Here is a 26,137-nt window from a genome sequence, read left to right as displayed (position 1 = left end):
GGCGGCGGCGCCGGTTCCCCGGGGCCCGCCCCGCCGTGAGGCCGCCCCGGGGGAGGCCCCGCTCCGGCTGCCGGGCCTGCTGGGTCCGCCCGGCCATCCGACTGCTGCATCCTCGGCACGGCCATCAGCGTGTGTCCCTGGGGAAGGGGAGAGGGCGCTTAGCTGGGGCTGTCCTCACAGGGCGCCCTGAGGGCCCCGCGGGGGCGGGGCGGGGGCTGAGGAGAGAAAGGAGCGTACGTGTCTCTGTCAGGGCTAGGCCCAGGCCGTGGCGCTCTGACAAAGGCCTGAAGCACAGAGCAGCTTTTATTTAGCCCTCTAGTAAGTAGTGCCTCTGGTAAAAGCGTGAGCTAATCTGAGGGGCAGGAGTCAGCTCTGCCGGTCCTTGAGACTTCAGGCAACTGATCTGTCTGTAAATGCATCCCAACAGAAAATGCTGTGAGCGCTCTGGAAGTGGAAGCAGAGAACCTGGCGGTACCCGGCTGAGCTGGAGGAGGATGCCTGCCTGGTGACAGAGGGGTCGGCACGGGGTGACGTGCCCGTGCTGAGGGCGTCCGTTCCACCGGAGCTGCTGAGACACTCGGGAGCGGCACCCGCCTCACTCCTGACGCTGCTGAACCAGCTGGGCCGACTTCGAGGTGTCCCTGGGGACGCTCCTGTGGGCGAGAGCTGGGCTTTGAGGTCCCCCTCAAGAGATGGTGCCTGTGAGAGGGCAGTTCCCTGGGGAGGCTGGGAAGGCACAGCTGAAAACCAGAGAATTAGTCTCTGTGCTGGCAGCAAATACCAGGGCAGCCTGCAAAGCCCCCGAAGCATTTTCCCACATGTTTGCAAGGGCTCTAAGTTGTAAATTGCTTATTCTTTTCACACTCCTAATTTAACCTTACACACTGTGCTCTCTTGTAAGGGCAGTAAATCATTTGGTTGCAACAGGCAATGCGGATTGTGGGCTGAGGCACTTAATTGCTCTAATAAATCATGGGCTGAAGCAATGGAAAGGAGCTGGAATGCTCCACCTGCTTTAATTTGCTGTTTGCAGTGGTGGTATGTTTGTCCTTAGTTAAGGCAGGATGGGAGCAGAGGGTGATGCAGTAATGGAGATTACCAGAAGGTGGTATTGTGGCTTCTGCTTTGGCCAAGGAGAGGAGATGGGAAGAGTGGAAAATCTCAGCCTCGTCCCAGCTGCCATAGCCTGCTCGAGCCTGGGAGCAGACCTCCACTCTTGTGTCCTCTGTTACTGCTGTGACTGGTCCCACACTGGTCCAACCCTCCTTTGGGTGGCAATTTCTTGCAGTAGCCCTTGTCCTTTCCCCTGATGAGTGGTAGGTTAATTATATCAGGCTAAAGGATCATTCTGGTCATCCCTTTCACAAGCTGTGGGAGAGCTTGTGAAAATCCCTGCCAAACCTATGTGGTGCTTGATTTGCAGTGGCCAGAGTCACCAAAGTGACCTCCAGTAGCTCAGCTGGGGGCACTGGTAGCAACCCCAGGCAGGCTGCTGGAAGGTGCTCAAGGGCTTTCTGGGGTTTTCTGAACTTCCCTGTGGCCAGGAGCTGGTTCCTTTCCCGATATATAATATCTTCTCCACACTTCCCTCGCTCTTGCGTGAGCAGGTGTTTTGTGGAGGCAGGTTTTGGGTGAAGTTGCCGTTGGGTTTGGGAGTGAAGCGTTTGGGTTTCTCTCGCTGGCCAGGGGAACAACATGTTCCAGAGCAGCCGCGTGTCCCAACCAGGCAGGGAGATGTCACTTGCTCTCTCAAGGAACATCTTATAAAAAGAAAAAAGATCAGTGCGTTTAACCTTTCCTCCTGCAGGCTCTGAAGGAAAGGGAGATAAAACAGATTAGAGGAATCCATTCCATTTTCAGTTGTCCAAAAAATGAAGGAAGACGGACGGTCCTAGGTGGTAGCGTGAAGGATGGGGGCACAGAAAGCTTTCCCAGCTGTACCAGAGACCCTGCACATGCACCTGGAAAAGGTACTTAATTGGACTCTGTCTCAGTTCGTCATCTTTAAGACATGTCTAGTGATGTTGCTGTGTTTCAAAGGAGTGTTTTGCAGAAATATTCATTAGTGCCTCCGAGGTGCTCAGTTGCTATGGAGATGGGGATACTGATAAATGCGGGGACTGACAGAGCCTCGGCGGAGATTCAGAGCTGCTGGGAGCTCCTCTGCGCCAAACCGCACCGTTACTGTACCACGCCGCGCTCTCCTGACTGGCACAGCTTCAGAGGGCCAGCGTCAAGCCCGCGGTGGCTGGAGCCAGCTGCGGAGCAAGGCCCAAGGGTCCTTGCACACGTCCCCAGTCCCAGTTGCTGGTGGCCTGTGAAAGAGCAGCCAGCGCAGACATATCCAGACCTCCTCTTATTCTGGGGTGAAAACACTAGATTTTCTTTCGCTGTTTTCTTTTTTAGGGCACTGAGAACTCTGTGGAATATGGTGCAGTTAGAGCTATGCTAATATCCCCACCTAAAAAGAGACGTGTGACAGCCAAGATAAATTGCAGTAAGACCATCCACTATAAACCATGACAAGTTCAGGGACACCCCTGCTTCTCTCCCGGCTCTTCTGCTAATGAAGGAATATTTCTCTGCAAAACTCTGACTCTGTGTTACCTCTGCGTAGCCAGCTCTGCAGCTCAGCGGAGGAGAGCCCAGCAGACGTGGGCTTCCAAATCCAGGAAGGATGTGTGATACTTCAGGAGAAACTCAGAGCCTCCCAGGTCATGTTTACAGCTTCTTAGGGAACTCAGTGTCTGGTGCTTCTTGTCACAGGAGTCAAGATTCAGGAACAACAAAACAGAGACCCTATCAAGGTGTCAATAGTGATTTTATTTTGTTGAAAACCAATTTACAACACAGGAAAGAGTCATGAAGGAAAGGCAGACAGACAAGAAAGACAATTCTAGGTTTTACTCACCAGTGGAAAGGTTCTTTCTCTGTTTTAGCATTGCGATTGTCCCTGGGGCTGTCCACGTACCCTGTCCCTGGAGCCAGGGGTGGCACACCCAAGAAAGCTTGGATCTTTCCTGGAAGAGGGAGACATGTAGCTATGATTCCTCACTACCTTTTTTTTTGTTACGTCTCCAGTTGGAAACTGGGCTTCCAGTTTGTTGCTGACCTCTTACAAGCACTTGGTGACTGAGCACAGCGACACCGCATACAAATACCAAGCATTTGGTCATTTCTTCCATCCCCACACTCTGCTAAGTTAAATTTCTCTTCCAGAAGACACAATGTTAAAACCTTTTGAACTGTGTATCCTGAAAAGCAACCAGACAGCACATTAGAGGGGTCTAGGGCCGTAGTAAGGTGAACAAGCAAGATGGCTTCTTCAGGCAAAGAGGGCACCAAATGGACACCAAGACACTAAATTCACTCTGGTTCCTGTTGCCTTCAGTGCTCTTGCAGGCGTGGCAGTTTTGGGGTGAGGGAAGGGGAAGAGTCTGACTGGGCTGAGACCAGAAGAAGGTGGAGGGGATGGCCATGTCCCTCGTAGCCCCTGATGCAAGTGAGCACCAAGATGAGGGTCATGATATCAGGGAGGCAGAGGTGAAGGGGTGAAGTGGGATGAAATTCAACACGGCAATGTTTACAGTTATGCACTTGGAAACTAAACCCAACGGTTTCTTCTACAATGTGGAAAAAATCTCAGTCGTGCTGGTGAATCATAGGAAGGCTATGAGCAGGAGCTGGGCACTGTGGTGCTGGAGATAAATGAAATCCTAGAATGCAACAAGAATGTGCATTTCCCGTCGGGATGGGGAATGTCTAGTTTGTAGCACAAGGCATTGGGAGACTCACTTGGAGCACCCTGTGCCTGTGTCCAGGACAGGATCTGAGCTAGGGAGATGGGCAGAGAAGGTAATTAGGCTGACGAGGAAAATCTTATGAGAGCTTATTTTACAGAAGAAGACCAAAGGACTGCTTGTTTGGACTAGCAAAGAGAGAGGCCTGAGAGCAGGCAGTAAATATTAAGAGGATGATAAAGGATGAAGAAAAAAGGATTAAGTTGGCAGCGTAACGAATGGGTACAAAATGCCGTGCATGGGGTAAAGCTGCCTTGAAACTTGGAGAGAAGAGCCTATCTGCCTCTGTCCCTCTGGGAGAATTTGCAGGTGCCAGTAGGCTTTATGGATTAGGTTGATGGAAAGTAGGTGCCTCCACCCGAAGCCCAGGCTTAGGGCACTGCCTGAACCAGAAGCGGGAGAGACTCAGGAATTTAGTCTGTGCAGAAGGAGGGATGTCTCTGGGGCTTGGCAAGGGGAAATGGGAGTGTTGTGATGAAGAGCAGCTGCAGAAACACCCCTGCAGAGGACAGAGAATCAGCAGAAGCTCTGATAAAGCGACCTAGGGACAGTGCTGGGGTCAGACTTTGCAGAGCGAGGAGCAGGCACCGGGCTGGGCTGCCACTGCCTGCTTCCTCCCTGCTTCAAAGGTGCTGGACTTTGCACATCCTTCGTAAAGAAACCAGTCTGCACCAGCAACGTAACCACCCACCACCTCTTTCCCAAAGGGAAAAAAGAAAAATATGCACAGATCCTGGAGAGCAGCGGGATAAAGATGAAAACTTTCTCTGGGGTGGGCGCTTTATTACTGATTTCAGCCAAGAGCTGTCACTGTCACAGCAGTAACTCTCCCCTCCTGTAACGGAGGAGACACCTGGTATCTTTGGACCCACGCTGACCTTTTCGTTAGCCCTCCGGCACTGATGGGCACATGCTAGGGATCTGCGTCCCCCACCCCAGATCCCCAGCCTGCCAGCCTGTGCATTTTTGCGTGTTTTCTCACTAGGTTGGCCCATTGCCTTTAAAAGGCTAAATGCTCCGGACTAAATTTGGTCATGCAGCTCTGCATGGTTCCCTGGAATGTCCTCGGGTTTCAGGCTCCTCTGATAGCACCATTCCCCGCCTCCCGCTGGGCTTCATTGGCTTCCCAGAACCCGAAATCGCGGCTGGATCCTGTTATTGGCCAACCCTTGGACCGAGGGGTGTCCCCTCTTTATAACTACTATATCCCAGGCTGCAGCGATTGAGAGCTGCTGAGATTTAACACTTCAGCACCTGCTGCTGCTGGGGCAAGCAGTGTTGGAGCTTCGGCTTCTGGTTTTTTTCTCCTTCCTTGGGTACCACACACAACCGCAACCGTGTCTCGCCAGCGAGCCAAGATGTCCAAAGTGGCCAAATATCGGCGACAAGTTAGTGAAGATCCAGATATTGACAGTTTGTTGTCTACTCTGTCTCCAGAGGAGATGGAAGAGCTGGAAAAGGAGCTGGATGTGGTGGATCCAGATGGAAGCATCCCTCTGGAGCTCAGTCAGAAAAACCAAACAGAAAATTCCCCACCTGGCTCGCAAAACTGCGACACAATGCTCAATCACTGCGAAAAGGAGACCAGGAAACTTATTCAGAGGGAACACTCGATAGACGTAAGTCACATCTCCCCACGCTTGAGCTGTTTCTATGAGAAATGCAGGGGCATACCTGTGAACTCCGCTGGGCTGTTTTAGGGGATGAGGTGGAAAACACAAACCCCGAGAAAGGCGTCCTGTGCTTGCTCAAGCTTGCTAGCTGTCATGTAGAGACCAGGGAGCTGGTCCAGGCACTCCGGGAGGGAACAGGGTATTTCATGAAATCCCAGTGTTACTCGCAAAGCCAAAACCTGTGCTGGTGCCAGGGCTTTTCTCTCTGCCTCTGCTCTAACACCCTTTGGCAGGGCTGGGAGCAGAAGGCGGCTGGAGGGGCTGGTGCAGTGACAGCAATCCCGCAGGCTGCGTTTCTTTTTCCTCCTGTTTTTTCCTTTGGAGATCTCTGGACTCTCGGTCCCTTCAGTTTCTCTTGTGCCAAAGCTTAAACAGTCTTTGGTTCTTGTGGAATAAAAAAAGTTTGCTGCTTTGTGGAAATCACCCCGAGAAGCAGGTTTTGGCCCAAGCCATTTGTTTCATGTTTATTGTTCGGTTAAAATTCATTCTTTTATTTTGATTTGGGTACATTTATCTCCTCCTCTGCACCTGGAAAATCCTTTAATAGCTTGCTTGGAGCTAGAAAGCTTCGTGCCAGTCCCTCTCCTCTTTTTGTGCTTTGCCTTAGTGGGAGCCAGTCCCACTTCTCTGTAACATTTATTAACCTCTGCACTAAAAATATTTGGTATGTGCTTCGTGCGTGGGAGGCCGGGAAGCATTTGGTTTCCCTAGTTTTTCATGACAGGCTGAGCCAGAAAGTGAAAGAAGGAGAGTCTTGAGCTATTTATCTGTGTAGTCACAGGCAGATTTCATGTCACAGGCAGATTTCATGTCCCAGGCTGGATTCACATCTGCTGGGATGGGACAGGGCTGAGGAATATCAGCAGCGTAAGCAGAGCAGAGGCTTATGTGGATACTCCTCTTAAGAGTCTGCTCTGGCTCTGATTCCTTATCTATTCCAGCTTACCCAGCAGTACCCTGGACCTCCTAGCTGAGTAATCAAGCTCTAACTAGCCCGTGAGCACTTCGAAATAGCTCTTTATGGATGTATATGGAGTTTATTATAGGAGGGTCCTCTCCTGACAGGGGCCTGGGAGAAAACAGGGAGAAAAAGATGAAAATTGCAGCTATAGGAGAAATACATGAAGGTTTATTTTGGAGACCTGAACAAGGGATTAAACAGTTTCCCTTACCCCTCTCCAAGCTCAGGCTTGCACAGCCTGGGAGCTTTCCTCTGGCTGTGAGGACAAGGCACTCTCAGCCTTCACCTTCTCTATGTGGCGTTTGGTCTGGGCTGGGGGACAGAAAGCGCCGTGCCCCCCCCCATGAGAGCACTGGGTTTATTTTCTCACCGGTAGGCTGGTGGAAAATTTCCCTGTGGCGGGGAACTGCAGGTGCTGCAGGACAAACCTGCCTGGAAAGGGAAATGCTGTTATGTGGGACCAGTTATCCCAGTGACGCTGCAGGGGTTTGCACTGGTTTGCAGGTGATCCCGGCTTGCAGCCAGCATTGAGAGCTGACACTGAAAAAGCTGCTTTTTCAGGCAGGGGGACTCTTGCATTTGGCATCACTAGTGATACTGTTTTGTTTTTAACCGTGGGAAGATGAGGAGTCAACTGGGAATTGGGATAGGGAAGTGTCCATGATCAGGAGGATGGGAGGAAATTTGTGTTTTTTAGAAAAAGAGAGCTGGGAAATTGTCTGGTTAAACACTGCGTTATTTGGAAGATGCCTGAGAGTGTGTGTCTGTGCTGCGGGAGAGGACTCAGGATGGTGGCAAGGGATGGCACGGGGAGGAGAGGCGCCCCGGGAGAGGGTGTACAGCTCCGGCTGGCGGGGAGGGCAGCGACAGAGGTCCTGAGAAAAGCGCTCGTTGTGCTCTCCTTTGAACTTCAGTAGCTTTGGGCCGTGGAAGACAAAGCAAGTTGGCTGCCCGTCAAATTTGTCAGTGAAACTGGCCCAGTTAGATTGCATTGCAGTAACTGGATATGGCAGAACTGTCTTTCTTCTTCTATTTCAATCCCTGGAGGCCAAGAAAAAAAATATGCTCCACCCCTTCCTCCTTGGCATTGTTAGAACCTGGGATTAGCACCTAGAAAATGCCAGCTCGCAACACTGGCAGGTCAGCCCATGCAGGTGGTGGAGCAGGGCCGTTGCTCCACCATGGGGCATAAGGACGGGATGGGATGGGATGGGATCATTGGACCGCAGAAGCAATCGGAGAAACCAGCCCAGGAAGCCGATGGTTCCCTCTGTCTGAGGAAGCTGCAGGGCTGTGTTTTGCTGCAGGATGGAGTGAGAACACGGAGCCATCCGGAGCATCCCAGGCGGCTCCTGAGCTCTCACCCGGCTGCTCAGAGTGCTGAGGCCTGTGATGACAAATCCCTCTCTTATATCAGTGGATTTCACGTTGCAGCAGGCAGCGAAGCACTTGTGCCTGCCAACACAGGCGTCGTGGCTGCACACCCACGGGGGATGGCATGCCCCCAGCCGAGTGCAGGCATCACCCCATCGATGTCCGTCCCAGCTTCTCTCCCTTGACGGCTCCCAGCATTGTGCATCGCAAACCCACACAGCGCCCGGCATCCCTGATTAAACGCATCGAGCAAAGCCTTTGTGAGCAAGAAGCAGACGCGTGAGCATGGGAGGGAAGCACGGCACAAGGGCAGGGAAGGAATGGGAGGTCCTTCCAGTGGGACTGGCCCTCTGAACATCTGGAAGATGTTATCTTGCGTCTGTGATGTCTCTTCAGTAGGGAGGGACAGGAGGTTAGATTCTTGTCCTTGAGCTACAGAGAGTTTATAGGTCTGTAGTTGCCTTGCACGAAGGCACTGAGGATAGAAAACATTAGGGAGTTCCTAGTCCAGCCCCGCAGTGGCCCCTCGGGCTGTATCGTTGTTGCTAAAACTCATTTTGCAAAGCTGGGGGGTGACTGGGTCGCAGCCCCCGCGGTGCAATGGCCGCCCTAGCTCCCTGCAGCCTGCCAGGAGCGGGGACGGGGCAGCATCCGCGCGGGGCCAGCAGCACGCTGACTCAAACTGCTGCACTCCTGTCTCCCCACCTATTTTTCCTTCTCCCTCCTTCCATCCCTCGTTTGCCCCCTCTTTGCGCAGTTGCTGGTGGGACGTTGTCTGTTAGCTGGGGTGTGCGGGGACTTCTCCAAAGTGCAAATTATGGTATTTTAAAGGGAAAGCTTCAGTTTCTGCCCATCTTACAGTTCTTCTTGCAGTCGTTGCTCTGTTCTTGGACTGGGTCCGGGCACCCCCGTTCCTTTCTAAATATTGGGAGGAGTGGGTATATTTAGAAATATTGTAACTACATAATAACATGTCTTCTTAGTGATGAAAAGGGCAAACTTGGGTAACTAGGAAGCAGTTTATAAACAGCCCAAAATAGATGTGAGCTTTGCCCTAACTTCTCCGCACTGGGCAGCCAAATTCACATCTTGGTGATGCAGTAATTAATTAATCTTCATTTTGTATTGCTAGCGAGTAAAAGTATACCCCCAAGTTCAACAGCGGGGCTTGGGACAGTGCCTCTCTTCGAATGTGCTCAAGAAGGCCACCTTGGAGGTCCATGTATCAAGGGAGCCAAAGTTAAACTAATATTCATGAGTAGATAAATGAAGAGATTATTTCTAATAGCTCGTGGCTCTTTACTGTAGCAGGCAAAGACGTTATGAGAGAGAAATCTAGGTTAGAAACATGCTGTAAAGTTGAAGCAGTGGCATTAGCCGAAGGATGATTTACATGGGAACACAGCTGACTTGCTATCACTTGAAATCTTTGTATCATGCCTGGGATTTCTCTTTAGAAGAGGAAAAGCTGTTTGTGCCAGGGGATGGGGGCTCAATGCGGGGGTCTCTGTGGGATGAGTTTCTCTGACAGCAGAGCTGTATGAGGAGATGGGGTTTGTGAGAGCTGCTCTGGTTTTGTCCAGTTCTTCCTCTGCTGTTGGTGACATCTTCTTTAAAAAGCAGGTATCTGTGCATATAGCACTATGATGTACACCCTGGAGATATCCCCATCTTTCTCATTGGCATTCGATCGCTCCTAAATCCTCTCAGGGGTACCTTTGCCAGGAGGGACCTGGCTGAGAAGATCTGCCCCGTGGGAAGGACCACCGCTCCGTGTGAACCGCGCGTGCCATGGGACCACGTGGCTTGGTGGACGAGTGCTCCTTAGCAGTTGCCATATCCGTAGCAGGAGGTTTTACTTTTCAAAGTGTGCCACAAAATCCAGGTGCTGCTGTTCTTGGCTCTCCTTGGATTCCCACCTGGCCTCACCGCAGGGCCCAGGTGGCTCCCAAACACAGAGCGGCTGGTGGCAGAGGCAGCCCCTCCTTGTGCTCTCCTTCTCCAGCACCACCACCTTCCCTGGGAATGGATGGAGCCTCCTTCCCTCAACTTCACCTGTAAGGAGAGGACACCTGGATGTCCCAGTCCCATCAGAGTCCCCAGTCCTGCCTCCCAACGGGGCTGCACTGATTTCATGCTGCTTCAAGCAGGGATGGCTGGGAAAATGCATGGAAATTGCATGCGGCGGCATTATCCTGCTGATGGAGGGGATTCATTCCAGAGCCACATAACCACTTCTTTTAGCAAGATGCTTGCACACATGGTGGATGTCTCTTTCCATGTAAGCCTAGGGACCAGCATCTTGCAGGAGAAGGCTCTGAATAGGAGACTTTGGACGCCAGGGCAGCTGTGCACAGCCAGGGCCGGCTGTGCATCGTGCAGATGGCCCCTGTATTTTTGTCTCCTGAAGGCTGAACACCCTTCCCACAGGAGAAGTTGAGGTGGCTCAGGCAAGTGTCTTCCAACACCTTTCCCCTTCCTCTCGGATGTCCCACTCCCCACGCACACTCCTGCACAGACAAGACAGCCTCCTGTTCCAGGTCCATGCGTCCTTATCCTTGCAGACTGCTTTGCCTGGCCCGGTGCTCCTGGGGACATCCTTGTGTCCCCAAGCAGCACTCTTCACTGTAGGCTGCGTACAGCTGACAGCGAGTGGTGGGACAGCATTCCTCATGGCTGGGTTTTGATGCTGAGGGAAAAAGCAGTGACCTTGGAAGTAGTTTACTTAATCCAAATGCAGCATATTTGAGGGATGCTGATGCCAGAGGGCAGCAGGTCCTATTGCCATGGATAAGGATTCCAAAACTCCTTGGGAAGGTCTCGTAAAAAGTCCTGCCTTCCTTTCTAACTTACTGGAGTGTGTGCATGTAGGCTTGGCGCTCGCTGCTGGGTGGTATTTAATCCAGTTACTGGTGGCTATATGTGGAGGGCAACACCATGAGAAGTGGAGATCCCTACCAATGAGCCCTTCTTCAACACCACGGAAAAACAAGTTAGTATTTAAATTTCTTATTAATGCTCAAAGCTTGTCATCTTTTCATGAAAACATCTGGAGGAAGAACAAGCTCCACATTTAAATAGCTGGGACAGACTCAAGGGAAATTGTAAACGAGGGAAAAGAAGTGGTTGTATCATTCTTTAAGCATCTTACCAGTCTGTGACTAACACATATGTATTTAAACTCTGCTGTTCTGTTTATCAGCCCGTTCTGTCGATATGCCAAGACTTCCTTCTCTCTTCCAAGAGTCTTCACCAATTCCCAGCACTTGCCTTTCTTTTAACCATGTCCTGGGCAGGTCTCTAGCAGTCTCAGTGCCTGCTTTTCCCTCATCAGAACATGTTGTTGTTCTGCCCAGCTCCTGGCCTCCAAAAGGTGTAAGGGGTATGTGACACTGGGGCATCCTTTCTCCTGGTGCTTCTCCAGCAGCACCCAGCTCACGCTGGGGTGAGCAAGGGACGAAGGTGTGAGTCCTTCCACCAGCACACAGAGTGGGAACGGAGCTGGTGGCTCCCTGGTCTTTGCGTTACTCCCACGGACGATAGCCAGGGATATCCGAAATAGTCACACATTTTGAAAGAAACCAAAGTTATTGAGTCATTCCTATTTGGTCCTTAAAGGAGGCCACAGAAAGTCTCTGGTTTGTGGCCTCTCCAGCCTGCTGCAGAACAGCCCATCCAGGAGAGCCCTTTTATTTGTCACCTTTTATTGTTCAAAAATGAAAACTGCCGTTGTCTGCGCTTGGATGTTCTGTTCTTCACTTCTGAAAACGTACCAACCCTGTAATGAGAAGGACGAGCATCAGAAGCAAGAGCTGTCAGCCAGCAACAGACGATAAAGCAGACCTCCAAGGCAAAAAGAGAAGCAGGAACGATCCCATGACAGATAACTGAAGGATCTGCAGCGTAGAGAACAGCTGAAGCAAGTGAGGTGGCAACGCACCCAGGTTTGAACTGCATTTCTGAACAAACGGTGTGAGAAGGAGCCTCATGGCCAGATCGGTGGTTTTGTAACGCCATTGGGAAGCGGTGGCAGAAACCTTGTTTTGCTGTGACCGGGGCGAGTGGCAGCACAAAGCGTTCCCAGCGACTTGTAGGTCACGCTGAAGGCACACTCTGTCTGGGAGATATGCAGTCCATCTAAGGGCACAAGCGGGAAAAAAAGCTGAATTTCTAGTCAGTCTGAAAAAAACAAGAGTAAAAAGTTCTATATTTACATAAACCACAACTGGGATGCAGATAAATCCATGGAAATGCTTGGAGTGTTTAGCTTATATGGGCTGAGCTGCCACAGACAGGGAGGTTTATTGTCTGTTTATGTTGAGCTGATAAATAGACATACAGAAGGGGGAAAGAGCTGGGATCCTTTACGTATCGCTTTCTTTTGCAGCGTTATGACGTCATTTGCGTGCTAAAACAGTCTCAGTGACTCAGCTCCCAGCTGGGTCACCTCAGTTCCCTGCTGGGATTAACCGGTCATGTCACTCAAGCCCACCCTTTGCCATGGTGGGAATCGCAGCATGGTAGAGCGAGAGGATCTCACTTTGCAGGGGAGGAGGCATCAGGGCACTTGTTTTGAAGTCATGGCGTGGATAGCGGCAATGGCGGTGGACCGGCATGAAGTGACATGAGTCCTGCTCGGTCCTTTCCTCCACCCAGAGCATGGTGCAAACAAGGTTGAAAACAGACAGGAACAAGAGCTGCAGAAATGCAACAGGGGAGGTGACAGCCCAGGGTCATAGAGGTGTTTTGGTGTGTGCAGCCTGTTGACGTTGGGTTGAGTAGCCCAGGGCTGAGACACGATATTTGGGTCAGGATTCACACCAAGACCTGCCAGATGCTGCCGAGGGCTCCGAGCGGTCCTGCCTCCGGGCAGGGGGACCACGGAGGAAGGCGGGCAAGCCCGGCGCGGGAACTGGCACCCACACAGCCATGAGAGCTGCCTGCAGCAGAAAGGGAGCTGCAGTTTGCTTCCTTTCAGGGAAGATCTTCAGTTTCTAAGAACTAGCAGTCGTGACTCCTGGCATGCCCTGCTTTATCTCATTAAGTGCTGTGTTCTGGGCTACAGCTCCCACGTGGTGTGTAGGAACCCAAGCAGCCAGTGCTCCTGTTTCTCATAAGCTATTTAAGGGTTTTGACCAGCAGACCGGCTCTCTGATTTTGGGAGGTAGGCACCTGGAGCTGGGGTTCATCTCACCTGCTTCAAAGACCTTGATTCATCCTCCCACACTAGGTGTCCGAGGCCACCGGTGATGCCATGGGGTGTCTGTGATGGTCCCATAGGCTGGCCAATGGGACCCATGGGAGACCTGCACCAGCAAGGGGCCTGGAGATGCTTTCCATGTAGTCCCAGGAGTCTGGGAGCCAGAGTCCTGCTTCTTGAGCATCCAGCCCCCCATGACACAGAGGACAGGAGACAGGATTTAAGACTCACTAGGGCTGATTTGCAGTTCTTCTGTTCCTAAAAATCTGAGGAATGCTCTTTGTGGGCTGCCCACAGAAAATGCACCGGGCAGAAATCCAGCAGCGAGGTGGTTGTGGTGTGAATTGCTGACATTCACTGCCCTTTGCAACCTCTGCCGAAGAGGAGGTGATCAGAGAAAAGGTCTCATCTTGGGAATATCCAGTTCAGCCATGGCAGTACCAGGAGAAGGGGCTGGGAAAATGATGGGTAGAAGAGAAAAACCCCGATTTCTAAAACCAGATTTTGTTAGAGAAACGAAAGTTCCATTTGCAAAGTATCCAGCGGCTTTAAGGCTTTCTGGAAAATGGCTGCATGTCACTGAGGAAGGGCTGGAGCTATTCTGTTAAAGGAAATTCAGTTGAAACGTTTGTTATCTGCCTAAATTCAGCAATGAAGGCAAAGCAAGACACAAGTCAGGGCCAGAAGTTGTCCAGTCTCTGGAGAACAGCACTGCATCTCAGAAGGAGGATGGCTTTAAAAACATTGGCCTGGGAAGTGCAAAGAGACAGTGATATTTGGGGTCAGAAAGGTCTGAGCAGAAGGGAAGGGGAATAACTGAGCTCCTCGTTAAAATAACAGAGTAATAGCTGAGGCGGGACAGGACAAGAAGTTGTTTACATCAGTCTGGGCTTTAGCACATAGAGCATGGCCTGGGGGGTCATGCTAGGTCTGCATGTGTCCCAGTGCTGGAAGCTGAGGTCCTTTCACCCTTGCTTTATGCCAAAAAAATCCAAACATGCCAAGAGAGAAACTCTTTGCTGCCTGGGAATGGTCCTACCAGGGAGCCCGTGGGGGCCAGAGCTCTGCAGGGTGTCTCACGACACTGGCCCCATGATAACACAGATAAGGACCGGGCAGATAAGCCGGAGATAAGGACCTTGCTCTGGCACTGCTGCAGGTAGAGCAATGTCAGGTCCCTCCTGAGTGGGATGGGTGTCGTGTAGATCTGGATTTGGCTGTCCTGGGTAAGCAAGGTCAGCAGAAGCCTTGTGGTCCCACTTCCTCCAGTGGTCTCTTCAGTCCGGGTTTAGTAGCTCTCAGGACTCAGCCAAGGACACAGCATTTTTTCCAGGAATGTCCTTGGCTCTGAGTTGTCCCTGGGTTACTCAAAATTGGCTGAGGAATGGAGAAAAGGAGCAGCTTGGCCAGCTTGTTGCGGTTTAGCTTGGCTCCAGCAACCCTCTCGCATGCCTAGACCATAATGGCAACGGGCACCCAAATACCCAGGAAAGTCAAGTGCAAAACAACCTGCCTTTGCCCACTGGCCACCTCAAGGGACTTCTCCATGCAATGGGACAGTCTCAGAGGACATCCCTGTCCCCTGGGAGCTCTCACGTGGCTTGTGCCCAGCCTCCTCAGCCCCCTTCACCCGTGGTCACGCTGAGGGGTGGTGGGATGCTGGTGCCTCGCTCACAGCCTCTGGCTGGGATTTGGGGTAGCTGGGGAGGACAGAGGGGACATCAGGGCTCCTTTAGAGCCCATGCAACTAGGTAGGCATCTCCAGAGGGTGATGCCCAAGGAAGAGCTGTGGTTAGAGCCAACCTTGGGCTGGGTCAGCCCAAGGTTAGAGCTGTGGGTTCGATCTCAGAGTGTCTTGGTGGCTCTGGAGACCTTTGTAGGACTCTGTAGCATGTGTAGGACAGACTGAAACTCCTCAGGCAATGATACCAGATTGGCTCGTTAGTTATGGATCCGTAATTATGCCTAAACCCCCTACATCAAATAACCAAACCCAGCTTCCTTCCTTTGCCAGTCTGGTCTGGGAGCCCCCAGCTGACCAACAATTTTTGGTGAGCTGTCTCTCAGAGGTCTCCCCTTGTCCCTGGGGCTTCCCCACTTCCCGGCTCTCCCACCTCCAAAAGCCCCTTCGTCACTCAGGATTTGTGTGGGACCGATGGAGCTTTGCTGGTGGGTACCTGTTGCCTAAGCCATGCCCTACCAAGAGATGAACTGGAAAACGTCCTGTTGGCTGCAGGAGAAATTTATTATCCCAGCAGAGGCTGGGAGAAAGGGACAGTCTCTTGGCCTGGACTTCATCCCTCAGCCCTACAGTTCTGGAGGGATTCTGGTTGCTTTGCAAGGAGGACAGCTCTGGGTGGAGGGTCTCTGTTGGTGGCAAAAGCCATCGGCCAGGCAGCCAGCATGCCAAAACGGCTCTGCCAGTGGAGCTGCTGGAGAGGAGGGAGGCAGTGAGTCGCAAGGAGAAGACTCATGGGCTCCGGTGGGCTCCAGTGCACATGTAGAAATTACCCCATGTGGCTGAAATCGTTCCTGGATCAATTAAGTTCGGCTGCTCCAGTTGTCCTTCAGCAGACATCTGCATCTTGGTTTAGGAGGGCCATGCACTGGTGTAGGGCAGTTTGGTTACAAGCGGTGATAAACCCTTGGTGCTTGCAAGAGCGTAGGCATAAGACTTGTGCCTACAAGTGGACATGCGGCTCAACTGAGTTAGCAAAATGGGTGCGATTTCCACGTGTGGGCAGTCTCTGAAGGCACTGACACTTGCCTCTCTCTTTGCTCCATGTTTTCCCCCACGTCCCCATAGCTGCACGCAGGCGAGGACCGTGCCGCTCTGTTCGGGTGTGCGTGAAGCCCGTGTCCCCATTCCATCCACAGTGAGCAGCAGCTGGAGCTGTCAGCCATGTTGGAGCTAACCCCGAATTTTCCAGCAGTGCTGATGGTTGGAGTGGGCCTGATCCTGGCTCAGGCTTCCCCTCTCGTGCTCTTGATGCTCTCATATCAGCTGGGTGGTGATACCTCACGGTTGGCTTCCAGAGGCCACCAGAGCTGCAGGTGACATTAGAGACCGAGTCAGTGTCAAGCCTGCAGGTTGAGTTCACTATTCCTGGAGCCATTTTCACATGAACTGCAGGTGCAGGTTTGGCCCCAAGGTCTTCTCTGACGGTCCCATTTCCTCCTGGGGCACAGCGTGCCACGTGCCCCCAGCAGTGACCTTCACGGAGAAGCCGTCCTGGACTCTTCTGGCTTCCCCCTTCCAGCCAAGCCCTCCTTGAACCCAGATGGGGCACAGTTTCCCAGAGCCAACACGGAGCTGCTCGGCAGCACGTGCCCCTCAGATTTTCCACCAGTACATCTTGTTCTTTGCCTGAGCCGAGCGCGTGGCCAGCATGGTGGGGTGGTATGTTCAGTCTGGTGATCCAGGCCGTGAGGGACTCTTCCCAGGACATGCCTCTGAAAATAACTGCAGGCTGGTGAAAGCTAGCCCCTTCCAAAGAGAAGACATTTCTTCTAAAAATGCATTTCCAAATGTCCCCTCTGCCAGGAGCTGACGCACCAGCAGCAGCCAGGCCACAAAATGCCCCTTGCCTCCAGCCTGGGTACAGATTTTGCAAATCCCTGGGTAACCCATCCTTTCCTCTCCTCTCCAGCATGTTCCCCTTTCACTTAGAAACCTGCTTGTGGGCACAGCAGGGTGACCAGCTCTCAATCCCTGTGCTGAACAAACAGATTGATACCTACCACCCACGCAGCGATTTTCTACCCCAAAATGAGCTGTGGGGCTTTCAGGGCAGGAGGCAAGAACCTCGCTCCACCATCACATCCCCACTACCCGCAGCAGATCTCGGCAGCTCCTCTGCTCCGCTCCGCTCCCACCCATCCCCGGCTCGGCCGGCTGCTCCATCCCCAGCCCCGTCCCTTGCTCAGCGTCGGGAGCGGTGCTGCGAACATTTGGATTCCAGGCAAGAAGTTCCCAGTCTCCTTTGCCTTTTAAGGAAACATCTGAGTGGGTTTGAGGGTTACAAATGCTAACAAGCAATGGCAATGCTCATTTTAGTCTATTTAGAGGAAACGGGAAGGCATTTCAGTTCATCAAAACACTGGTGATTAATCAGCCAAGTACCAGGCTGTTTTCATTAGGCTTATTTTTAAAGGTCTGACACGCTGTGTAAAAATATTCCCCTAATAATCGTGCTCGCAGCAGAGGGAATGGCACAGGAGGGGGTGCAGCGGCACTGGCTTCTAGGTATCCAAGGTAAATATGTCAGCGCAGCGGAGGGGAGCGAGCAGGCAGGACTCAAGATGGCAATGGAGAGGGTACAGGGCTGGTGCTGGCTGCTGCAGATGGAGATAGCCTGGCTGGTGGCCTGGGCTGCAGGAGAAGGTGCACTGGTGGCCGCGGGGACAGTCAGGGTTTCAAGACCAGGGGGAAGGATGCATTTCTCTCTCTTCTTCTGCATCATCCTGCCATGCAGCTCCTCTACCGAGCACCAAGAGCTGGAGCAACATGCTTCATTTCCAGCCCGGAGGCGAGGACTTCTGCACCGTCACCAGTGAGCAGAGCTTGGGCTGGTATCACCACCTGGGGCTGGCACCTGCAGTGGAGCCAGGGTGGTGGGACACACCGAGAGCACAGACAGGGGTGAGTGCGCAGACAGGAGGGGACGAAGGCACGCTCCTCTTGGGCACATGTGTGGGCAGGGCCAAGAGCAGCTTCCGACCTGGCTTTAGAGATGTCCCCAGTCTCTACCAAGGGATGGAGAATCTCATGCAGGCAGTGGCAGATGGGTAAGAGTGACCCTTGGTTTTAGAAACAGATCTGATTTCTTGCCTGGAAGTTTTGCTCCTGATTCCTCCCCTTCTGCTGCTGCTGATGGAGGCAGGCGCTTGTAGAGGGCCTTCCCCAGCAGGGACGGGGGTGTCATGATCAAGGCAGCTCTTGCCCCATCTGCATTAAATGAAACAGCTTGCACACCTCTTACCTCTTGCTACCAGCCAGCACTTTCTGCAATAACTTGCAGCTCCTTGACAGGATCCTTCCAGCACATCCCAAATTTGCTGGACGCGTGTGGTCCTGCAAGCGCTGCCCGCGGTCGGTCACTGCACATCCGTTGCCTTCCCTTTTTCCCCTGCCCTGGGGCACAGCTGGCTCCTTTTCCCCCACCTCCTTTCCCACGTCCTGCTCTCCGGCTCCAGTGCCCTCCTTCCACGGACCTGCCCCACACCACAGCACCTGGACATGTGGCAACACATCTGTGCTTTAATGAGACCAGCACTAAGGATGTGATAACAAGACATTCCCAGCAGCTTTGCTAAGCAGGGATTTGCTATGCATCTTATTTTGCTCTAGTTTCATCTCGTTTGGAGAAATGCATTGACTTCTCTGAGCATGGGAGATGTTGTAGGTCCTCTTCAGGGTTTTCCTCCCTTTCCCCACGATCTGCTCATTCCTGGCCAAAGCCTATGCTCTGCTTGGTCCTGGATGGCTTAGGCAGCTTAGGGGAGACTCAGGGCTCCCCGCTGTCAAGTTGTGCGGGCTCGAGCTGGGAAGGAGAAGACTTTTTGGAGAGCTTGGTGTGGAGATGAGGCTGCTGGCTCTGACTCAAGGAGTGCTCAGCCTGTGGACACGGAAGGGCTGCAGAGCCCTGGGGGTGCAACTGTCTCTTCTCGCAGGAGCCTGCAAGAAACCTCCAACCTGGGACATCCCCAAACACCTTTGAAAGGCACCATTGAGCATGGGTGTGGGGGGACAGAGCGAGGCAGCAGAGTCCTCATCCCACACACACACACCCTACCCAGCCTCCTGCCAGGGTAGACATGGCTCTTCCTTCACCGAGGTGCTTCAGGATGTCACTGAGCGTCCTTGCACCATCCCAGCTTTGGGAACAGGGCACGTCTTGGTGAGAAGGGCCACTGGCTCAGTGCCAGGGGAGGTGGCATCAGCTGCTCCCTGCAGCCCCAGGGACAGGGGGGTGCTGGCATCGGGGCACCTCTGGGAGCCCCATCCCTGGTCCTTGGGGTTTGCAGCAGCGAGGGGCGGTGTGGACGGGCTCTGTAGGGGTCTGGCATATGCCTTTCTGTCGCCTGTTTAGGTCTGTGCAGGGGAGCCAAGAAATCTCTTAACTAAATAAACAGCTCTCTCGTCCCAGATGGCATCTGTTTATACGCCAGGTACAAACAGTCCCCACGGCTGCCCCGCTCACAGCCAGGCCAGTTCTTTCCACAAAAAAGCAGTCCCTGAGGGCCAGCAGTGCTGTGTGCTGGGAAGGCAGAGCCACGCTGGTGGAGCCATGGGCACCACCGGGGCCTGGGCTGGAGGAGACACTGCGTCCGGGGCATCACCTGGAGGAGGAGGCCAGCCCTGGCTGCAGACCAGGATCTCTGGACTCCAATTTGGGGGTTCAAGGCACGGGGTGAAGCCATGGTGCTGTCCGAGCCCTGGGAGGGTCTAGGGAGCTCGTAAAGGCATCACAGCTGCCTCTGCCAGAGGCGTCTTTCTTCCTCCTTTCCCTGAAGTCCTAAAGTCCCCCCAGCAAGGTGACATTCTGCCACCCCCTCACCTTGGTGCTTCCTCTTCATCTTCCAGCCAGCATCACTGTCAGGTCACCAGCATCACCATGGTCAAGCTGAGGACGCCCAGATTAATCCCACAGCTGGAGATCTGAGCCTGACCTAACCGTGGCTCTGCAGCCGGGCTCCCAGCTAGCAGTGTCCCAGCACATCACCCTCTGCTCATCTCCAGACAGAAACCGCACAGTGCTGGCTGGCACGCAGAGCTGAGCCATGCTGCCAAAGCCAGGAACCCAGGAAGAGCTGGGCCAGCTGCGAGAAGCAGGAGCTGCATGTTCCCCGGCTGCAGAGCAGGGAGAAGGAGGTTTAAACTGCCAAACCCAGACCCAAATTTTATGGTAGGATCCTCCCCTGCACAGCAAACTTGGTCCCAATGTCAGGGGTTCATCTGTCTTCAGTTATCTGTTCATAGCATTGGCTCATCTCTGCTGGGAGTGGGGGTGTCTCGTATCTGATGTTGGGGGAGGTGAATCCTGCCCTGGCGCCCTGCTCTTACTGCATTGCTGTAACAAAGTCTTGGTCCTGTGCCTGCATCTCTCCAGGCACACGAGGAAGCGAATCTGGTGCCATAAGAAAACCAGCAGGCTGGAAGGCTGCGTGCCCCGAGCTGCCATCAAAGGCTTTGATTGCAGAAGCAGAACATGTCAAAACGATGCTGATGGGAGACTCCTCCCAGCCCCATCGGCCATGGGCGAAGGCAGCAACAAGGCATTTGTTGTGTCCTGGAGCTGCCGGTGCTGGTTGTGGTCAGCAGCAACGCACAGGACAGGCTGTGCCAAGGTGCTTGACAAAAGAACCAAAAATGACATGAAAAGGCGATTTGATTGACAAGAGGCAAATGATCAAATGGCCCTAAAGCATGAAGGGAAAGAGGAAAATCCTTTGCTGCCAGAGGTAGTTTGTAAGAAAATAGCCATCAAGTCTTGGGGTTGCATCCCCCTGCATGCAGAGAGGATGTAGTCGCTGCCTGAAGGTCAGCGCTGGAAAGCCAGACTGAGCTCCTCCTGCACATCAAAGTTCCGCAAAAACAACGGTGGCATCATGATAAGCATAAAAGAAAAGGCAAAAACTGCTTTTGAAGAGTGAATATACAAGGAGGCAGACAAAACAAAAGCACTGATGCTTGCCAGGCCACTAAGGAACGGGTGGGCGTCTTGGCTGGCCTGGAGATAAAAGAAGAAACTCAGGAGGTCCAGGACACTGCTGCATGACTTCTTGGCACAGAGAGACAGGGAGATCCCAGGGGCAGGGGAAGGGGGTGCCAGCCGCAGTGACACTGCTTTGCTGAACCCACGCGGCAAAGTCTGCATCCTTCCCCAAGACCGCCCCAGTTAAGCTCTTCCCTCCTATGATGCCTTTGGACGCTGGAAGATGTGCTGGGAAAACATCATGCGTTACAAAGCAATAAACGCCGTGTCCCCATTTCCTTGGTTTTCTGCAGGGAGCTCAAAAATGCAAACTCATGTTAAAAGGAGGCCCGTTTCAGGAGGTTGGGTGCAACTGCTTCATCAGCAGTGTCACCTGTGTCACCGGCTGTGGACGCTCCCCTGCTTGCACACGCATCCAGGCCAGCATGGGAAGCGTGTTGGGCTCTAGACTGGGCAAAGCTGCAGAGCATCCAGCCGGAAACCATTTAGGAAAGCTGGGAAAGCACCTGGGGTTCACAGAGGTATAGGCACTAGATCCATCCCTGGTTAAAAAGATGGTTAAAAAGAGGATTACTGATTAAAAAGAGGATAACTCGTAGGAGGTACAATAGGAAGGTGTCAAACAGTGTGGTCAGCTAAGGGAGATGCATCCTGCCGCTTGTTAGGTTATCATCTGTTCAAGGGGGATGAAGGAGGGCGTCCTGCAGACCTCTGGAGCCCTTTGGGAAGGGACTGGAGGCAGAAGGAGAGCAGAGGTGCCTTGGAGACCTGCAGCAGGACCTTGGCACGCCTGGGTCCTGCAGGCTCTGCCTACATTCGGGGCACTCAGACGCTGAACCCTCCCCTGGACCTGGGACCTCGGCTGGGTTAAACTTTCCTCTTCCAAAGCACAACCACGGGCCACAGTGTGTGAACATGTGGTGGTAAATCACTCAGGTGAGATGGAGGAGACTCTGGCCCATATTCAGGGCTAAACCATCATGATTTGGAGCAGGTCGCTTACCTCCCTGAAGAGTCCTGGCCGCGGGTCTGTCCCCTGCCACGGCACAGCCCGGCACTAGCTGTCCTCATGCTACCCCTCGGCACCTCCCCGTTGCCTCCTGGGGACCCTGCACGATGCTCTCACCAGGTTTCTATCATAAATGCCTGTTTTAGGGCAGCTCATCCCTCATAGGCATGGTCTAAGACCTTCCTGAGACCAGACTGTCCTGCATCCTCCCGTGCATCTTCCCCAGCTGCGGTCCTGGCCCTGTGGCTGCTCCCGTGTGACAGAGGTGCAGAGTTGGTGACGATGAGACTGGGGTGGCGAGTCTGGAGGTCGGAGGCATCTGTCTCTGTAACACCTTGGTGTTTTTCTCATTAGGAAAGCAGATCAAGCGAGAAGAATAAGGGAGCCAAGAATGAAGAAGAAAAGGGAAAGGAAGCTCCGTCCAAAGACCTGGCCCGGAAACGAGATACGAAAGTGGGGAAAGACTCTAAAAAGGAAGAAGGTGCTCAGAAAACAGACCCAAAAGTTAAAGCTGAGGCTGAGACCAGGACCAAAGAAGAGAAGGCTATCAACGACAAAGTCAAGGCCATGGAGAAAAAGCTGATGGGGAAGGACAAAAAGGAGGAAGAGAAGGGCTCAGCATTGAAGAAGGACATGGGGAAGGATAAAAAGGAAGAAGAAAAGGGCTCAGCGTTAAAGGAGGATGCAGGGAAGGATAAAAAGGAGGAAGAAAAGGGCTCAGCCTTAAAGAAGGATGCAGGGAAGGATAAAAAGGAAGAAGAGAAGGGCTCAGCAGCAAAGAGGGAGACAGGGAAGGACAAAAAGGAAGAAGAAAAGGGTTCTGTGTTGAAGAAGGGCACAGGGAAGGACAAAAAGGAGGAAGAAAAGAGTTCAGGATCAAAGAAAGAGGCAGAAAAAGACACAAAGGGAGAAAATAAGAAAGAAAAAGATAAAAAAGAAGAGGAAAAGAGTTCAGCTTCGAAAAAATCAAAGGCAGATGAGAAGGAGAAATCCCAGCCAGAGGCAGAAAAGGCAGCGGAGGAGAAACAGGAGGCCAAGGCAGCAGCCGAGAGCAGCCCCTCCAAGCCCACCACCGGCAGCTCCCCAGATCAGGCCAAGGATGACGAAGCCTCCAGCATTTTCGATGAGCTCATCGAGAAGGTGAAGAACAACGATGCCGAGGTCACTGAAGTGAACGTGAACAACTCAGACTGCATCAACAATGAGACCTTGGTGCGCTTCACCGAGGCCCTGGAGTTCAACACCGTGGTCAAGCTGTTCGCCTTGGCCAACACCCGTGCCGACGACCACGTGGCCTTCGCCATCGCCATCATGCTGAAGTCCAACAAGGTGCTGACGAGCATCAACCTGGACTCCAACCACATCACGGGCAAGGGCATCCTGGCCATTTTCCGTGCGCTGCTGCAGAACAACACGCTGACGGAGCTGCGTTTCCACAACCAGCGGCACATCTGCGGGGGGAAGACGGAGATGGAGATTGCCAAGCTCCTGAAGGAAAACACCACACTTCTGAAGCTGGGCTACCACTTTGAGCTGGCCGGACCACGCATGACAGTCACCAACCTGCTGAGCCGAAACATGGACAAACAGAGGCAGAAACGCCTCCAGGAGCAGAAACTGGCACAGGAGCGTGGGGAGAAGAAAGACCTCCTGGAGGTGCCCAAGCCTGGAGCCCTGCCGAAAGGGTCCCCCAAGCCATCCCCGCAGCCGTCCCCCAAGGCTTCCCCCAAAAGCTCTCCCAAGAAAGGGGGGGCACCTGCCGCGCCACCCCCGCCTCCTCCTCCGCTCGCCCCACCGCTGATCAACGAGAACCTGAGGAACTCGCTCTCGCCAGCCACGCAGAGGAAGTTGGGAGACCGGGCGCTGCCGGTCCAGGAGAAGAACTCGCGGGACCAGCTCCTGGCGGCCATCCGCTCCAGCAACCTCAAACAGCTCAAGAAGGCAAGTGCAGGGCCGCGGCGGGGTCACCTCCAGGCAGCACCCATGGGGTTAGTCTGTGGGTGAGATCTGAGATCACGTCTGTTGTCACTTGGGTAGTGGAGAGGTGAGGGCTGTCCTTCTCCAGTGCAGGGTACGGGGCGGGGCGTCCGTGGTCCCAACCCCAGCGCAGAGCACCTGGCAGGGGCAGATCCGTCCCTTTGCCGAGCACACGGGGTGGGCAGATCCATCCTTTTGCACCCCCCCTTGCAGAGCAGGTGGGGTCAGCAGATCCATCCCTTGGCAGAGCATCCAACAAGAGAAGATCCACCCCTTGTCAGAGAGCATGAAAGGAGCAGATCCATCCCTTGGCAGAGCCCCTGGGGTGGGCAGATCCACCTCATTCCAGCAGGCAGCTTTGGCTCCAGGGCGGGGGACACAAGGAAGAAGCCAGCTTTAACCCATAACCCCGGGGGACGGAAATCCAGGACCTCCCCACGCAGAAAAGGAGCGGTGCTTAGCCGCAGCGAGGGAGGCTCACAACCACCTGCGTGGACCAGCGTCCGTGCAGGCGAGACCATGCAGGCAGCGGGTCCCCAAGGGCAGCAGCTCACCGAGCTCTTGCTGCCGTGTTGGCATGGCTGAGCCCACACCCCTGGGCGTGGGAGGTAGCCCAGGGTGGCTGGAGAGGCTGCGTCTCCAACGCTGGTCCCAGCGTGATGCCTTGAAACATCTCGCTCGCCCCAGGTGGTTTGTGTCCCTGGCCGGGCTGCCCACGGGCTGGAGCGTGGGGACAACCAGCCTGGCCAAGAGGAAGAGATGTCCCTGGAGCGCTGAGCGTCCCCGGCAGCAACAGAGGGGGACCCAGCTCCACCACGGCGGGTCTGCGTAGGGCCCCCGGGCGGTTCCAGCATCCCCTTTCATTGCTCCCTGCTCTCCCCAGTAACGGGGTGTCTTCTCTGGCAGGTGGAGGTACCGAAGCTGCTGCAGTAGGGAGCGGGACGGCTTTCCCCCCGCAGCCCGGCGTGGCAGACCCCAGGACACTCGCCTTTCTCGTGACTGTTTCCATGACAAGCCCTTTGGGACCCTGCAGTGACCGACGCCGAGGAGCAGCGATCTCTCTGGGACGGACGGAGGAAGGGCCGGGCCCGAGGAGGGCCAGCACGGTCGTTTGATGCAGTGCAGGAGGAAGACGTTGTATTTATTATTTTTACGGTTGTGAAGCCTTCAAGCTCTTTCTTTTGCCAGCACCGTGCCCCGCTCTGTCCGGCCGCCTGGAGATGCCGGGGATAGAGGAGGGGTCTGCAGAGCCGGTCCTTGCGGGAAACTCCCCTCGGAGTGCATCGAAGGGGCTTGGCACCCTGCATCCCGGCTTGCCGGCAGGGCCCCCGAGGTGGTCCAGCCTGGGGCGAGCGGAGGTACCTTCCCAGCCTTGCTTTTCGGCGGGCCAGGGGACAGCCAGACCATCGTCACGGCTTGCTTCCCCACGGGGTCTCTGGGTCGCCAGGAGAGTTACGGGGTGCAGGCACAGCGGTGGGGTGCCGGCTCGCGGGGTGCAGGCTCGACATCAGGAGGAATCGGGGGGGTCGGGGAAGGGAGTGGCTGGGGAGAGAGGGGGGACAGAGGTGGTGGGGAGACGGGGCAGGAGGTGGAGCGGGAGCTGGAGCAGGGGGCTCGGGGCATCGCGTACATACCCGCAGCCTTGCCTGGGGACCACCGGAGTCCCTGGGTGCTTTATGCCGCAGCCCGGCCCATCCAGGAGCATTTTTGAAGCTTTTCAGCCCAATTTAGGGCTTCTGTGAGGTTTGAGGGGGTTTTTTCTCTCTTCTTGACCCACCACCTTCTTGATGTGACACCTGACCACTCCACCAGAGGAAACCAAATCCTCCCCGGGGAGAGCAGGGCTCGCCCGGAGGGTGGGCTCCCCTGGGGGGGGACAAGAGCAAGGGGGTGGCATGTGGCAGCAGCCGGGCAGGGTGGCTGCCTGCCCCCAAAGCGGGTTTTGGGGCCGCGCGATGCCCACCCCCCCCCCCGCGCCTTCCCGGCGTGAAGCCTCCTTCGCGATTTGTACGACTGCGGCCACTGCATCAGCAATAAAGCTCACCCAACGCTTCCCCGCGCCTAGGGGACGGTTCTGCACCCCGGGGCCCCCAGGAGCGGTGGCACGGCGGGGGGGCGCAGGGGTTGTTTGGAACTGGGCTCGGCCCCCCGGCCTGGGACAGCTCTCCCCTCTCCCGCCACCCGCAGCCCCACCATGGGGCCACCTGGACTGGGCACCCCGGAGCCGTGTGGCCGCCCCAAACTGGGCACCCTGGGGCCACCCAGACACCCCAACCCGGCTCTCCCTGGTCACCCGCCCACCCAGAACCCCCCCAAACGGGGCACCCCGCGGCTGCCAAACACCCGCAGCCGGGTACGCGGGAGCCACGCGGACGCCCCGAACCCCCCGGGACCCCCAGAACGGGGCCAGGGGCTCCCCCCGGCC

The 26,137-nt window shown here is 54.4% G+C and overlaps 1 protein-coding gene across 2 annotated transcripts; it reads left to right on the top strand.

Moving 5' to 3' along the window:
- The first annotated feature begins 445 nt into the window (after nucleotides 1–445).
- LMOD1 (leiomodin 1) lies at nucleotides 446–24,871 on the top strand. 2 transcript variants are annotated; one of them, XM_075521972.1, is made up of 4 exons: nucleotides 446–678; nucleotides 1,808–1,970; nucleotides 22,090–23,676; nucleotides 24,619–24,871. In XM_075521972.1, exons 2-4 carry the CDS (start codon nucleotides 1,911–1,913, stop codon nucleotides 24,643–24,645), a joined length of 1,674 nt encoding a protein of 557 aa, XP_075378087.1. In that variant the 5' UTR covers nucleotides 446–678; nucleotides 1,808–1,910; the 3' UTR covers nucleotides 24,646–24,871. The 2 variants fall into 2 exon arrangements, with proteins under 2 accessions (XP_075378087.1, XP_075378086.1); XM_075521971.1 differs by lacking the exons at nucleotides 446–678; nucleotides 1,808–1,970 and adding an exon at nucleotides 5,006–5,419.
- Nucleotides 24,872–26,137: the final 1,266 nt, after the last annotated feature.

The sequence above is a fragment of the Mycteria americana genome, chromosome 20 (genome assembly GCF_035582795.1).
Source record: "Mycteria americana isolate JAX WOST 10 ecotype Jacksonville Zoo and Gardens chromosome 20, USCA_MyAme_1.0, whole genome shotgun sequence".
Lineage (NCBI taxonomy): Eukaryota > Metazoa > Chordata > Aves > Ciconiiformes > Ciconiidae > Mycteria > Mycteria americana.
The sequence above is the reverse complement of the archived record's forward strand: the minus strand, read 5'-3'. Positions and strand labels throughout refer to the sequence as shown.

Excerpts from the sequence above, each read along its gene's own strand:
- LMOD1 (XM_075521971.1), top strand. The coding sequence starts at position 5,159 with ATGTCCAAAGTGGCCAAATATCGGCGACAAGTTAGTGAAGATCCAGAT. Across the intron at positions 5,420-22,089 it reads AGAGGGAACACTCGATAGAC|GAAAGCAGATCAAGCGAGAA; the intron begins GTAAGTCACATC and ends TTTTCTCATTAG. Across the intron at positions 23,677-24,618 it reads ACCTCAAACAGCTCAAGAAG|GTGGAGGTACCGAAGCTGCT; the intron begins GCAAGTGCAGGG and ends CTTCTCTGGCAG.